General features: G+C 35.1%; 1 protein-coding gene across 2 annotated transcripts in view; it reads right to left on the bottom strand.

Annotated features, from left to right (window-relative positions):
- LOC149837399 (protein RRP6-like 2) overlaps nucleotides 1-16671 on the bottom strand; it is a 59941-nt gene that overhangs the window by 11652 nt on the left and 31618 nt on the right. For both annotated transcript variants that reach the window (XM_090006017.1, XM_090006018.1), the window contains exons 6-7: nucleotides 7137-7187; nucleotides 6911-7016 (exon numbers count right to left, since the gene is read on the bottom strand). In XM_090006017.1, coding sequence (XP_089862143.1) covers nucleotides 6911-7016; nucleotides 7137-7187 — 157 coding nt within the window. The remainder of the gene's footprint in view (nucleotides 1-6910; nucleotides 7017-7136; nucleotides 7188-16671) is intronic.

Here is a 16671-nt window from a genome sequence, read left to right as displayed (position 1 = left end):
AAGTATGCAATCTTCACATACAAATTCCTTTTTCTAACAAATTTTTTCCAAAAACAAAAAAAAAAAGTTTGGATACACTTGGATGTCCTAGTCTTCTATGCCAAAGATCCAAATTAATTTCTTGAATATGATTACAAAAAGAATCTTTAGTTAGACATAAGTAATCAATATATTAAAGGTCTCCTCTTCTATGGCCTTGCCCAATCAACTTCTCTGCCTAGAGATCATGCACCCAACAAGCCTTAGATGAGAAGAATACACCAATAATCGAAAAATTGATAAACCAAAAAAAGGTTTAAATCATGTTTTGGAATAACCCTAACATTTAGAACAAAAAACCTTTTGAATTATTGTCAAGAATTTCCATACTTTTAACCTTTAAAGAAGTACCATCGGCGGTTGACACATGAAAAATATGAATTAGTGCAATCGGATAGTAGGAACTCATTATGAGTCATGTGAAAAAATGCTCCCGAATCCAAAACTTACTCGAAAGAGAAGAAGATACGGTGACATCGAAAGTAGGAGTGGCTTTTAATATTTGTGAAACAGCTTCCGCAAGTTGGGCAATTGTCAAATCATTGAAGTTCCCCTCTTTCTTTGATTCTTGAAGTTTTTCACTTACCACGGCCACCTTTTTTAGTTTAAGACAATCCAGTCTTACATGCCCCAGTTCTTCACAATAGTGGCAAGTAATTTTTTCTCCCTTATATTCTTTGATATATCCTCCTCCATTGAATTCTCTCAAAATGAGGAGGTTTATAAGTTTTAACAATGTTACCAGGTCTTGATACGGCAAACACCTCATCACTAGACTTATGGATTCTGAGTCTAGTTTCGGCTTGACATATTTGAACAAGCGCTTCACTTATAGAAGGAGTTGAAGTTCTACGAAGTAAAGAGGACCTAACTTGCTCAAATTTCTGTCAAAGACCATATAGGAAAGAAAAAAATCATCTTTCAACTTGTTTTCTCATTTCAATTCTCGAACCTTCTCATTTTGGTTCTAACATAGCCAATTCATCTCAAATAGGTAATAAGAGACCACAAAAATCTCTTACACTTTTATCCCCTTGCTTGGTTGTATATAGTCTAGCCATATCCTTTGAATGAAAGAGCTCTTTAAGAAAATCCATGCATCACATGCTTTTTTGAACTTGATGATGTTAGTGTCAATCTTGAACTCCATGGTATTCATGAACCATGAGTATTTGAGTGTTATTAGCCTCACAATCCTCAATTTTATCTAGATAGTCTTGCAAAGTCTTCTCCTTTTCTTTTTCAAAAGGAGCTTTGATTTGATCTCCTTCTCTTCTCATTAGCATTAGTTGAGATTCATTAGTGGCCCCACTAACAAAAGCCCAAAGCGTTTTTCCCTTGACGTGGCCACATCAATTAGTTGTTTTCGTTGAGCTTGTAGAAGATGATGGAGGCAGATTCGCTTTCACCCATTTTAATGGTGAAATGATTGGCTTGAAGTGGACGAACAAAGCTTGAAGACCACCACCACAAAGAGATAACACCCAAGATGATTTTCAACACTATAAGAGCCCAAGGATCTAATACCATGAAATAAAAAAAGAAGTGCACAATCACAATGCCAACAAAAGGCTATACAATTGCACAATCACAATATGGTCTCTAAAGGACTGAATACAATTTCATAAAAGAGATGAAAAACCCAAACTTCACAAGAACACAAAGGATAAAATAAATGTTCTTTGTGCTCTTTATTAAATATGCTTGAAAGCATATCCTAGCAGGTTTACATAAGGCTCTATTTAATACAGCCAAAAAGGAGAAGGGAGGCAGTCCAACAGTCGGACTGCCTCCAACGGTCAGAATTATGACCGTTGGGAGCAGTCCAACGACAATCAGTCAACACTGAATTACATAATAAAATAAAATGAAAAATAAAAAAATAAAAAGATTGTACAGTCCCTATTGGACTGCATATATTACAATACATAAAAAGACCAAAATACTCCTGATATACGTATATGAATAAATATATGTATATCAGGTATATATATACATGTATATATATATATAAACAATGCATTTTAACAGTGTACACATTTTGTTTCCAAATAATGACTATAAATATCATCAATTAGAAACTCAGATGGAGAGCAAAAACAAGAAATCTTCCAAACAGCAGCACAAAAATATTCATCTATTGCATCAGTAATATCTCAGCTGCTTGTTATTACTGAGCATGAGCGAAATTCACAATCATGGAGAGCCTTGAAAGCCCAGACAAACCTGCTTGATTGCCACCGTGAGGTGATTAATTAGGGGCTGGGGATAAAGAGGGAGTTGTTTCGGAAATTCTTATCCAATGGTTTACTTGCATTTCAATCATAAACCGCCATTCAAATAACAAAGGACATGCATTAGTAGAGTAGTTCACAATGTTAAGGGGGATGCATACATAAAAGGCAATAACATCATGCCATAAACATCGATCTACACATATTTTTTCTTTGATCATTGTGGCAACATAAAGAATTCATGACTATCTTATTTCATACTTTGTTAAGAACCTTCATCATTGTGAACCTGTGTAAACATTTATCAAGATAAGATTTAACTAACAAATGTGTTTCTAGGCTAAGGTGGTTTCAATAAGCTCTCTTTCCATCGGTTACATAAGCAGCAATAAAGTCCATAATTTCCTGCCTTGTTCTGCTTGAGGATCAGTCATCTCTTATGAGATACGTTTTGCATATTCTTATCTATTGAAGTTATATCATAATCTCCAGCCTACTGACAGCTCAGACTATGGTCTTTGTTGGTTCTTGAAATGTTAAAATATGTCGTCATGTTTCAAAAAGATGGAAATAAAAAGAACAGATGGGAGATTTAGGAGGGAAAACTGTATAACAAACAAGCAATCATAGCTTAGAACAGGAATAGAAAACATAATTAAACATGAAAGTTTAGAAAAACTAAACTTTTGAAAATTGCGTAGTATGTAGTTCTATATTTCATATATGCCTAATATAGCAGCAACTAGAAGCACCCATGATTATTGGCACTAACACAAACATACTGGGCATTTTGAAACACTCACATTTAGGGCTGGAAAATGAATTGAGCTGCTCGCAGCCTGGCTTGGTTTGGCTCAGAGTTACCGGAAGCGCCTAGGTAAGTGGGGAAGCGTGCTTCGGAAGCGCGAAACGTCGCACTTCCGAAATGTGCGGGGAAGCGCCCTTTTTTTATGGGAAGTGCGCTTCCCTTTTATGGGAAGCGCCCATCACGCTTCCCCCGTGCTTCCCCCTCGCTTCCCCCCATTTTTTCAATTTTTGGTATTTTTTATTTTTTCGCTTCCCCCTCGCTTCCTAGGTCGCTTTCGGTTTGCTTCCTAGGTCGCTTCCGAGACGATTCCCGGTTCGCTCCTAAGTGGTCCTACGCTTCCCGCTTCCTAAAATTTTGAAAGTGCCTCGCTTCCCGCTCCCGCTTCCCGTATTGCTTCTTGCACCTGCTTCCTCAACTGGCAACCATGGTTTGGCTTGCATAAAGCTTGTTTGGACTCATCAAATGCACTCAACTGGCCGAGCTATGAGCAGCTCGAGTACGAACAATGGGTGTTCAGCTTGGCTGGGCTTATTTAGTCTCGTTTAGTCGAGCTTACATAGTATTTGTGGATCACAGTGTACAAAACAATCCCAGTAGCTCAACCAGTTAGATCTTAGATGGTTCTTGTGGTAAGCAAGAAGTCTGGGGCTTCGTTCACATTATGGACCCTTTGAACAAAATGGGTTTTTTTAATCTAAGCAACCAAGCTCGAGCTTGGCTCAGTTCACATGAGTCAGACAAGCTGAGCCTGAGCAGTACCTGGATGCAAACAAGCCCAGCCCAAACAGCCCATGTTCAGTTCAGCTCCTTTGTCAGCCTACTCATATTACATACGTAAGGAAGACATTAAATCTACAGAGCAACACATTGCCAGGATCTTGTGATTTGGAAGCAGATTAAAGACAATAGAATCATCAAAGAGACAAAGATGAATTGTATAGTTACATAGCCATTCGTGCCTATATTTGAAGAGAAATTCAAACCTGGACCACATATAGAAATGACCAAGGATGGACACTTCTTGGATTGGGTAATCAATAGACACGTTCTTTCCCCACATTTTGTAGATGTGATTGTTCTTCTGTCTTTCTTTTTTTAATGCCGATTAAAGACAGAATAGAATCATCAAAGAGACAAAGATGAATTGTAGAGTTACATAGCCATTCGTGCCTAAATTTGAATAGAAATTCAAACCTGGACCACAGATAGAAATGACCAAGAATGGACACTTCTTGGATTGGGTAATCAATAGACACGCTCTTTCCCCACATTTTGTAGATATGATTGTTCTTCTTAGTTTCTTTTTTTTAATGCCTTGCATATCTTTCATATTAATGCCTTAGATATCTGCACTGACGCAATATCACCCATTCCCTTTATGTCATCACCAAAAATTTTCTTTATGTACTCCTAGTTACTGATGATGATGATAATCATTTTTTAATGTACTTTAAGTGACTGATGATAATGATAAGCATAATAGATTATTGTACTAATTTTCGAGCACTCTTCCACACAACATAGAAAAGCAGTTCTTATAGATGATGAAAGATACTATTCATGGGATTTGCTATCTTCTGTTCCAAACTACTCTTGTTAATAGTAGGATCAAGGTGACAGGATGCTCCATTGCATGGTTACGGGTGAAGCCTGTCATTTTGGCCACCCAGGGCTTGCTTGATTGTCCAGGATTGGACAAAATGAACAAAAAAATGGACAGACATTGGTTCTGTTTGTACCGTAACAGTAGTACCAAGTCCAATGTTTGTTTAGACCGTACTCAGATGCTTTGTTCCAAATGTCTGTTGTTTGATGACAATGTTTGGACAACTTGGACAGACATGAATAATGGGTTGGATTACTTCGTTTTGGATCGTATGACCTGGTCCATCCGCCATTTTACATGTTTTAGCATGTTTATTATGGATTTTTGCCCCGGATATGGATCCAATTACGAACATATGTCTAGAATTATAGATTTTTGCCCCGAATATGGATCTCGAATTTGATACAAATACCATAACATAAAAAATGTACGTAAAACAAATACGCAACAATTTTTCAATATCACAACGTTATAATTGGTATCGGATATGGATCCAATTAAGAACGTATGTCTAAACTCATGGATTTTTGCCCCAAATATGGATCTCCAATTGGATCCAAATACCATAACATAAAAAAATTGTTTAAAATCTAAAATCTCGAATTTGATCTAAAAACTAAAACATGTTTAAAATTTGAGTAATTTAAGAAAAAATAAGAATTGTTATTTTTTTAATATATAAATGATTTAATCAATGTCATTACATCTAATTATGAAAGTTTATCATAAAAATATCAAACCCTAAAATCAAATTAACTATAAAAATCAAATTATCAAACCCTATTAAATCATAAAAGATTAACATGCAAGAAAATAAATCATAATTTAAGAAATTTGATTCAAAGGCCTTATCAATGAAAAAAAAAACTCTAATCAAATCAAAGAAAACCCTAATCAAATTAACTATAAAAAGCCCTCATTTAAAAACTTTGATTCAAAGCCCTAGTTAAAAAAACTAATCAAATTAACTACAAAAAGGCTTAATTTAAGAAATTTGAATTAAAGCCCTAATTTAAGAAATTCAATTCAAAGCCCTAACGAATGAAAAAAAAACAAAAAGAAAAATTTAATGAAATCAAAGAAAACCACAATCAAATTAACTATAAAAAGCCTTCATTTAAAAATTTTGGTTCAAAGCCCCAATCAAAGAAAAAAAATCTTAATCAAATTAACTATAAAAAACACTAAATTAAAAATTTTGATTCAAATTCCTAATCTATGAAAACCAAAGAAAAAAACCATAAAAATCAAAGAATGAAAAAAGAAGAAGAAAAATGAAGAACGAAGGAGAAGAATGAAGAACGAAGAAGGGGAATGATAAACCTATGAAGAAGGAAGGAAAATGGAAAACGAAGAAGGGGGAGAGAGAAAGAAGGAAGAAGATGAAGGAGAGAGAAGAAGAAGAAGAAAAAATAGAAAACGAAGGGGCAAAGACGAAGGAGAACCTGAGCGTCGGGGACCCTCGCTGCCTCACCACGGGCGCCAGCCACGACCGGCATTGGCTCATCCCTCCAGCCTCCACCTCGCTGCAAGAGAGAGAGAGAGGGGGAACCCTCTCCCCTTAATTTTTTTTAATTGTGTTCCGCCTGTCCTCGTTCTCACCATAACAGGGGTTGGAACAAAAATTACATAGAAATAAGGACACGGCGGACATACGGAATGCATCCGCCACGTTCCGCACATCCGCCGCGTCCAATGTTTGTTGAAAACACTGTCCCCACCGTGATTTTCATCCGAAATCATGTGGGGACAGTGCATCAAACATACCCTCAAGTATTGTAGGCATTGTGCCTGATCCTGGGAAGGACACACAAACACAAGGGAGTCCTAAGAAGGGTTCAAATCAGATTTTTTCTGTAGATAAAGATGGTCACATATTACAGCCACTTACATGTACAGATCATGAAACAAATCACAATTTAATATAAAAAACCATTCATGCAGAGAAGCATATTGATACATACTTCTACTCTATGTATGCAAACTAAACATTCCATCATAAACATACCAAACAGAATAAAAAAGGTAACAGTGAAAGTCCGCTTCAATAATGGATCTTTCAATAAAAGCACCATATGATGTAGTGGTAAATGGAGTAGAATACACTAACAAAAAAGGTGTGCATTTCAAATTTTACAGAAAATATCTAAACGTATAAGGTAAGCATGTATGCTTCCTCGCAGGTTACTACATGCATGAGCAATTAAATGAAGGACTTTGTACCTCTAACAGAGCATCCTTATTTTCACCGTCATTGGCAGTGGACATCAGCCTCACTCGCATCAAGTCATATATGTACAATAGATAGTGTGTATCCTCCCTGGCATATCTGTCAACAGGACATTACACACAAAATATCAGAACATAGTTGAAACAACCCATATCAATCATTTTATTAGCATAACAAAAATAATGAAGAGAAAGAATCACAATGGTGCATCTCCCTTACTTGATCATCTCATCAGGCAAAGGCCTCAATCGCCAATCTGCAGTCTGGTATCTGAATGAATGGAACAGTGGAAAGGAAAATATGAGATGGCTCTAATACCTCAATAGTCTTTTACAAGAAACATACATAATGCTGTTAAAATATGTATCTATATCGGTGTTGTTAAAAATGTGCCTCAAGGCACAAAAAGCGTGCCTCACCTTAAGGCGAGGGCCTTTTTGCCTTGAGAAGCCTCATGCGCTATGAGTCATGCACCTCGGGTGAGGCACACCTCAAGCATGAGGCGTGCGCGTCACATTTATTGAGTCAAAGCCCCCATTTGACTCAATTTTAGGGCTAAATAGCCCAAAGTCTTCCTCCCTGCTCTCTCCGGCTCCCTGCGTCTCTGGCAAAGAAGAAGAATAAGGCACATCTCTCTCTCTCTCTCTCTCTCTCTCTCTCTCTCTCTCTCTCTCTCTCTCTCTCTCTCTCTCTCTCTCTCTCTCTTCCGTCTCTCTCTCCCTCCTCTCTCTTTGTTTGTCTCTCTCTCGTCTCACGCTCTTTGTCTTTGTCGAGAGTCTTGCCTCTCTCTAGCCTTGTCTCTATCTCTTTTCATTCTTTTTTTTTAAAGGTAAGTTGGGGTTAGTCAGATCCCTACCCATTATACAACTATACCATTGGGTTTTAACTTGTAACACCCCAACACAAGGTGGGGTGCACTAGCTGATCCTGCCATACAAGCCGAGCCTTTGTTTGGCTTTTTGGCTACTTTCCGAACATTTCCATGATTGCCTTTGATTTTTGTTTATATTTGAATTTGTTTGGTTTTATTTGAATATTAAAATAATGTCATTTTTTGTTGTTTAATGTACAATCAATATGGACAATAAGGAGTCATCCTTGATGTGACTACATTCAGATCTCATTTTTTTGTTTAAATTCATTGTGATATATGTTGAATATGAATTTGAATTCATTGCATTGACTCAATTTTTTTTAGGGGTGCCATGTGACATTGAGTTTTTATAAATTTCAGTGTTAATATAGATTTTCTTATATGCATTTTTGCAGTTGAACAATAAGAAAAGATGAGATGGGATCATTGAGCTAAAGTTCAAATTTTCACTAAAGATCCCAAACTCATAGTACATATAATTTGCAATTATTGTCATAAAGAGACTACAAGAAGCATCTACAAGCTAAAACATCACTTAACTGACACAAAACACGGTGTATGCTTGTTCAAAGCGGTTTCACCTGACGTGAAAAGGTTTTTTTCAAAATCATCTAAGGGATCAGAAGCAAAGGAAACAAGAGAAGAAACAAAACAAGTTAGAAATTGGGAGTATTTATTTTTTATCATCAACCGGCAATGATGTGAACAAAGAAGAGGAGAAACAAAACAAGTTAGAAATTGGGAGGAGTATTTATGTTTTATCATCAATAGGTGATGATGTGAACAAAGAAGCCAGATCATGTAGTGTTGCAAAAACAAGCCCAGCTGGTCTCATGGACCTCTATGTGAATAAAAAAGCACGACCGACCACAATAAACATTGTTTTCAAAAGAGATGAGATAAAATGTGTATATCGTGTCATTGGTAGATTTTTTTATTCCAATGCCCTATCATTTAATCTTTGCAACAATCCATATTTTGGTCCAATGGTAGAAACTATTGTAAATTATGGGCAAAGGTTCAAACCACCATCTTACCACGAGATCAGAACGTGGATTTTGAAGGATGAGGTAGATTGTACTCATAAAATTTTAAAAGAGTAAAAAAAAAAATGGCTAAAAGTTGGTTGCAGCATTATGGTAGATGGTTGGACAGATAGAAAAGAAAAAAACTTAATTAATTTTCTTATGAACAGCTCATCTGGAAAAATATTTTTAAAGTTTGTTCATATTAACAACATAGAAAAAACTATTGCAAATTTGTATAAGTTGCTTGAAGAAGTTGGTGCAGGAAATGTACTATAATTCATTACAGATAATGCACCAAATTATGTGGCAGGTGGAAATATGTTAACAGCAGAAAAAAACGTTTTTGGATACCATGTGTGGTGCATTGCTTAGATCTAATGTTAAAAGATATTAGAAATATATCAATTTCTAAAGATACAGTAAAAAAGGCAAAAAAAATTATAAGATATATCTATAGTCATGCATGGATAATAAATTTGATGAGAAAGTTCACAAGGAAAAAAGAACTTCTACATCCAACAGTCACTTGTTTTGCCACAGCATATCTTACACTTCATAGTATTGGATGTTACAAGAAAGAGTTGAAGTTGATGCTCTTGTCTTCAAATTTTAATTACTATAAGAAATCTTATGCTAAGAACAGTTTTTATATTGTTCTTAATGAACATAAGTTTTGGGTTGCCATATCATGCGCAGTTAAAGCTACGCTACCTCTCGTAAAAGTGTTGCGATTAATGGATGCAGATGAACCTGTTATGGGATTTTTGTACAAGGCAATGGATAAAGAAAATGAGAAAATTGCTTCAAATCTTGACAATGTTGAAAGAAAATATAAACCTACTTGGGACATAATTGATAGACGATGGGACTTGCAACTCATAAGCATTTGCATGCAATTGCCTATTATTTAAATCCTCACTTTTATAATGTTGATAACTTCAACCCGAATAGAGAACTTATAAGTAGCTTTTATGATTGTATTGAAAAATTAGTTTCGGATGCAAATGTTTGGTTGAAAATTACAACACAAATCGATCCATTTAAAAAGGCAAAGGGGTTGTTTGATAGAGAGACAATCATTACAACAAGAAAATTTTCGGGTAAGTTATTATGTTGTTATTTGTTAATATTTTGTTTATGTTTTATTATTTTTTTTGTTAATTGTGACATTCTTAATGGTTTTATCATCTTTTTATTGTTTTATTTAAATACAGCTAATTGGTGTAGTTCATTTGGGCACAAAAATTCTGAATTGATGAATTTTATAATTCGGATTTTAAGTTTGATATGTAGTGCATCGGGTTGTGAGAGGAATTGAAGTACTTTTTCATTGGTCTGTAACTTCGTATTTTATTTTTGAAATACATTTGTATAAGTTTAATTATTTTAAAATTGATTATCAATGATTTAGAATTATAGGTGCACTTTGTGAAATACATTTGCATTCATTGTATGCACTTTGTGCTTGAGTAGTGCCTTAGTACATTTGTATTGTCGCTTAGTGGACTTGGGTACATCATATTCTTTGTTTTCGCTTGTTTCATTACAATGTATCAGAGCCATAGTACTCTTAGAACTTTGAAGAGTGACCATCACATGATCGTGTTCATGAAAAAGTGCTTGTGTGATCTTGGTGTGGTGCTCAAAAGGAATATGTGATTGGCACTATTCTTGAACCTCAACTCGTGCTCACAAAAGCAAGAGATCAAGAGAAGGCTCTTGAAGGAGATGATCGTGCCAAAGTCATTCGCGACTATAAAGCCAAAATAGAATATTGAGAGAGTAATCATGCCAAGATCCTTGCATGGTTTATGAACAATGTTGGCATTAAAATGTGTGTCAACATTGCAAAGTTTAGAAAAGTCAATAAAGCTTGGTCTTTTATGAAAGGAATGTATACTCAAAAGGATCTTGCAATACAATTTTTCTTGCAAGAGAAAATACGAAACATCAAACAAGGGGACATGAGTGCCCACGATTATTTCATTGCACTATCCCCTCTATGGGATGAGTTGGCACTTCTTGAACTCAAGTGGGTTGATAATGAAGATGTGGAGCTAAGAAAAGAACAATGTTTACATAGGTTTCGCCCCAAATTTGAACAAGTGAGATCTTCACTTTTTCGTAGATCCTAACCTTTACCTCTAGAGGATGTTATAGCCGAAGTTTGCCAAGAGGAAACTCGTCTTGGTATGACAAAAATTGGAGATGAAGTGTTGGCGGTTTCTAGGTCCGGCAACAATATAAGAATCTACAAACATTCACGCTATGGAAGGCAAAATAACTATAGTCGAAGAAAAATTGTTATTTATCATTTTTGCAATGAGTCGAGACACATCAAACCGGTTTGTCCCAAACTCAATGGTACTTTCAAGAACAAAGTAGCTTCCATTGGAAAATCCACACACAAGATGGAGGAGACAAGCAAAAAATGAGACGTTAAAAATATTTTCTCTCTCTCAATTAACGAAGGCTCTTCAATAAATTCTCAAATCCTTATCTACATCAGGTGTTGCCATTGCTACTTCCTCTCCTCCAGGTATGTGTTCTTAAATCATTTACTCGAGAGCCTCTTTTCATATGACCCCTCATGAGAACTCTCTTTTCGATATATGCACCAACTCAAAATTATCTTATGTTTCCACCGTCGATGGAACTTTAAAAATTAAAAGTATTGGAATCTTACACTCAAAAACTCCTCAAAATTTCTTTTTTCCAAAAGTTAGAATAGTTTCTAAACTCTAACTTAAATCTTTTCTTGGATTCTCAAAGAGCCGACCATGGATGTGAAATTTTTTTCTCATCAAAAGGTTGTGCAGTGCAGGATCTCTGGTCCGAGAAACGGATTGGGCAAGGCCATAGGAAAGAAGATCTTTACTACATGAATTTTTTGTCTATTCCTCCTAAGCTATGTCACCTGGGTACATGTGTCGATGCAAGTATAGGTACGGATACAGAGGGTACGACACAGCAATTCTAAAAATTGTGGGTGTAGGGACATGGTTATATATATACATACATATATATCACATAAATACAAAATAAATTCAAAATAAATTGAATATAATTTGAATATATATGTTATATCTAAAATATATATTATATACTAAAAATATGAAGCTATAAAATGAAAATATAGTTATAAATTATAAATTGAATACAAACTTTTATGTATGGAGGGTAAAATGGTATGTTTGTGTGTCAATGTGTGTCGACATGAGGATACGCGTGTCGACACGGGTACGAAGGGAAAATGGAGTATCTGGGCACCATAGCTTCTAAGTCATTTTGTAATCATGTCCAAGAAAAGGATATTGCAATTTGGCATAAGAGACTTGAACAACCTAGCATTTCAAAGATGTATCTTTTTTTTTAAACTTGTTGGAATGAAAAAAATATTACTTGTAAAGATTTTATTTTTGGGAAAATGAAATCTATATCGTTTTCTCATAGAATTGTTGTTTCAAAGAGACCTTTTGAGTTAGTGCACTCAGATGTATGGGGATCTTCTTTAATCATATCAAATGATGACTACTCTTATTATGTTGTTTTTATTTATGACTTTACAAGATATGCATGGGTTTACATGATTTAAAATCGGATGTATTCTCTTTCATTAAAGAATTTTATACAATGATTAAAAAACAATTTCAATGTGATATTTCAATTTTTAGACCCGCCTCGAGAGGTGAATATATGTCAAATGATCTTCAAGATTATTTGGAGAAAAATGGTATTTGTCACCAAAGATCTTGTCCTAAAACTCCTTTACAAAATGGGTTAGCAGAAAGAAAACAAAGATATAATGGAAACTTATAGAACCCTACTTATTTCTAAAAATGTTCCTAAGAAATTTTGAGTTGAAGTCGTTTTGACTTCAACATACTTGATAAATAGAATGCCTTCTTTGATAAATGTTTCTCCAATTGAAAAATTGTTTAAAATGTCTCCCCGATTTCAAAAGACTGCAATTTTTGTTGCAAGTGCTTTGTGCTTTCCCACAAAAGGGATAAGTTACTGACAAAGGCCATCGAATGTGTCTTCCTGGGATATGGTAATAACAAAAAAGATATCAATGTTTCGACTCTAAAAACAACAAACTTGATGTGTTCAAAGATGTTACCTTCTTGAAAAATGAAAATGGATTTAATAAAGATAATAATAAAGTAGATTATGCATTCTTGTTTGACCTCTTGCCAAAGCAACAAATTGATTTTTGTGATTCAAATGAATGTGAGGTAAATTGTGAAGATGCTTTAGATAATAATGCTCTTGATGAGAGTCACAATAGTGGTTCGTTAGAATTATCTTTTGTTAATGACCACTTAGTAGAAAAGCCTTCTCAAAATATTCAAGTTTATGCTTGGCGGATACATGAAGACCAAACATGTGCTTTTAGAAAATATTCTCAAGACTTTTCGATAAATGAAACACCTAGTCAAGATGTACCTCTAGAGAATACCACACTTAGGAAATCTCATAGAACTTCCAATCTACCAAATTGGTTTGTATCTTATGAAACTTTCTCACCATACTATAGGGCATGCCTACTAGCTATTCATTCATATTACGAATCCTCTCATTATAATGAAGCCAAAGATAGTTCTTGTTAAGTTGAAGCTATGAATATAGAATTAGAAGCCCTTTGAAAGGCCCATACTTGAGAAACAATAAACTTACCTTTAGGAAAGAAACTCGTACGTTGCAGGTGGGTGTTTAAGGTTAAGACTAAAAGTGATGAAACTCTCAAAAGATACAAGTCTAGATTAGTTGTCAAAGGTTACTCACAAGAATATAGAATTGGTTACGAAGAAACCTTTGCACATGTAGTTAGGATGGCTAGTGTTAGAACTCTCATAGTCGTTGCATCCATTAAAAAATGGTTTATTTATCAATTAGACGTAAAAAATGATTTTATTAATGGTGATCTTAATGAAAAAAGTATACATGGATCTTCTACCGGGATTTAATATTGAAAAGGAAAAATTTGTAAAACTAAGAAAGGCATTATATGGTCTTAAACAAACCCCCAAGGCTTGGTACGACAAATTTAGTAATGTTATGATAAGTTTGGGTTTCCGGTCTTGTTATGTTAAGAATAGAGGTACAAATATTGTGATATTGTTATTGTATGTAGATGATATGATAATTATCGAAAATGATAAAAAGGGAGTTTGTCAAATTAAAAATGTTTTAAAAGAAAATTTTGATAAGATTTGGGTTTTCTAAAATATTTTCTAGGTATTGAGGTCGCCTATTCTCTAAGAGGTTATATCCTGTTACAAATGAAACTGGCATCTGACATTTGTGCTAAGTCAGAGATTTCGGATGATAAGAAGGTAGAGACTCCTGAAGTTGCCAATGCAAACTTAAGGCTTGAAGATGGGATACTGCTAGAAGATCTCACACCATATCGGCAACTGATTGGATCTTTCACATACCTATCCATTACCAGACCTGGCATAGCTCATGTGGTTTATGCTCCAACATGCTCCAACCATTATGCATATGAGTGTAGTACTAAGGATCATTAGATATATTAAGAATTCAATAAGCAAAGGGCTTTTCTTATCCTCATCCTCCACTCTAGATTTATTTTTTATATTGATGCTGACGGGGGAGAAAATCCTAATCATAAGATCTCAACCATTGGTTTCTGTGTGTTTTTAGGTAACTCTCTAATCTCTTAGAGGTACAAGAAACAACATAAGGTCTAATTATCTTCTACTGAAGCTGAGTGTCGGGTAATAATTATGATAACAATAGAAATTTTATGGTTAAGGAACTTTCTCAAAGACATGGGAATTGTCATTGCAAAACCATTGAAGATGTGTTGCGATAATAAAAGTGCAATTTATATTGCGAGCAATTATACCTTCCATGAGCGTACAAAGCACATAGAGATGGGCGGCCATTATGTTCATGATAAATATTTACGTGGAACTATAGAATTGTCGTATGTCACACCGAAGTAACAGCTTGCGGTTTCTTCACCAATGTTCTTGCACCTAGGTTCATTTTCTTCCCAACTTTTGGTGATCTCACCATAAGTTTAAGGGAGAGTGTTAAAATATGTATCTACATAGTTATATATATATATATATATATATATATATATATTTCTCATTATGTAATTTGTATTGACCATCCTTGGCATTTTGGTCTTTTCACTCTTGTAATAAGTATTGTCCATTGTGGAATAATTTTGTCTTTTATATAGATTTTCTTTTTTTATGTCCTTTAAATATTGTACGAGGGCTCTATAGTTAAAAGACCATAGAGTCGTTGGGAGCAATCCCTCCCAATGATCAAATTAATGACCTTTGGGAACCGTTGGAAGCTCCCCAAGGTCCCCACTTGTATTAAGCTCTTTGAAGTTTTTGTATGCCTTGTGTGGTGCCTTAGTGCATTTGTATTGTGCCTTAGTGGACTTGTGTATGTGTTTGTGTACATCATATTTGTTGCTTCCACTTGTTTCATTACAAATGCTAACGATTGCAAGCAAATAGAAACTATTATGTGAAATCCATTGCCTTAAGTCCTGAAATAAAGGACTGATCTCCAAGTCTCACAAAACAGTCAACAATTTCCTTCAATCAGAATTATGTCGTCTACTACAATGAAAAGTAACAATTATTCAGACATTTCTCATGCTCTGAAAAACATTCCCTAGGATTGAATCTACAAAGAAATGTAAGGCTGTCATGATGTTCCCATTTTATATATTGATTCTTCATAAACCTTTTCAGAAGATGAATATTTCAAAACTTTTTATGTTGGTCCAAAAGTTTCTAATGATCTCAGTTCTTAGTCATTTACAATCAACAGAACATTGAGTTATTCATTAGTATGATCAAGAATAGTCATCTTCTTAACAGGAAAAATATATGGTAACAGTCAAATGGTCTCTCTCTCTCTCTAAGAAAGGGAGGTCATCAGTCAAACCCCCAGTGGGGCTATCATCAATTGACAACACCCCACTCACTCCCCCCGCCTCTAGTTCGGCCTTCTCTCTGGTTGACCCCCTTTTCTTGGCCAAAAAGGGTGGTTGTCGAATCCCCCCCCCCAGTTCGGCATGCCCCCTTCTGTAACGACCCCCAACTCATGCCCGTTAAAAGTGGTGATTTTTTGTTGTCGAATCCCCCCCAGTTCGGCATGCCCCTTTCTGTAACGACCCCCAACTCATGCCCGTTAAAAGTGGTGATTTTTTTTAAAACACTACGGAATATTCCCAGAAACACTGTGGAATATTCCCAAAACCACAAGGGATCGTACACTACCATCTCTGAACTCAAAGCAACTTTATTTCAAATAATGTCACAAGGTCTGAAGACTAGGAACATGAACAAAAACAATATTAAAATAATCAGTCCCAAAAGTAGAGCCCCTCTGTTCCAACAGAACATTGTCCAGCAGTCGTGTAGACCTCCTAATCTCTTCGAAGTAGCAAGTCTCATCACTGGGTCTTCGAGGTTGCGGAAGAACACCAGAAACAGGGTGTCAAAATATAAAATCTTGCGTACGAATTCCTCCATCAATTCAAATAAGTAGAAAGGACCTAAATTAGATTCAATCAATATTTTCTTGAAGAAATATATAACTATTTCATGCTTCAGTAAATCACTTATGCATTCTAAGAATTATGTAACAGAAGATATTACATACCGAAAACCAATAAAATTGCATAATCTAATGCAGGACAATAAAATGCATGGATTCAATGCACATGCATGAATATTTATTAAGTTATTATCATGGGTTTTTTTATTGTATGTATGTCCCTATTAATGCACATCATTTTTGTTCCTCTTTATCATCATAACCCGCAGATACACAGAACATGTACAAAATT

Source organism: Nuphar pumila, chromosome 5 (genome assembly GCF_984573655.1).
Source record: "Nuphar pumila chromosome 5, dmNupPumi1.hap1.1, whole genome shotgun sequence".
In the NCBI taxonomy this organism is placed as follows: domain Eukaryota; kingdom Viridiplantae; phylum Streptophyta; class Magnoliopsida; order Nymphaeales; family Nymphaeaceae; genus Nuphar; species Nuphar pumila.
Note: the sequence above shows the minus strand (reverse complement) of the source record. Positions and strands in the feature narration are given on the sequence as shown.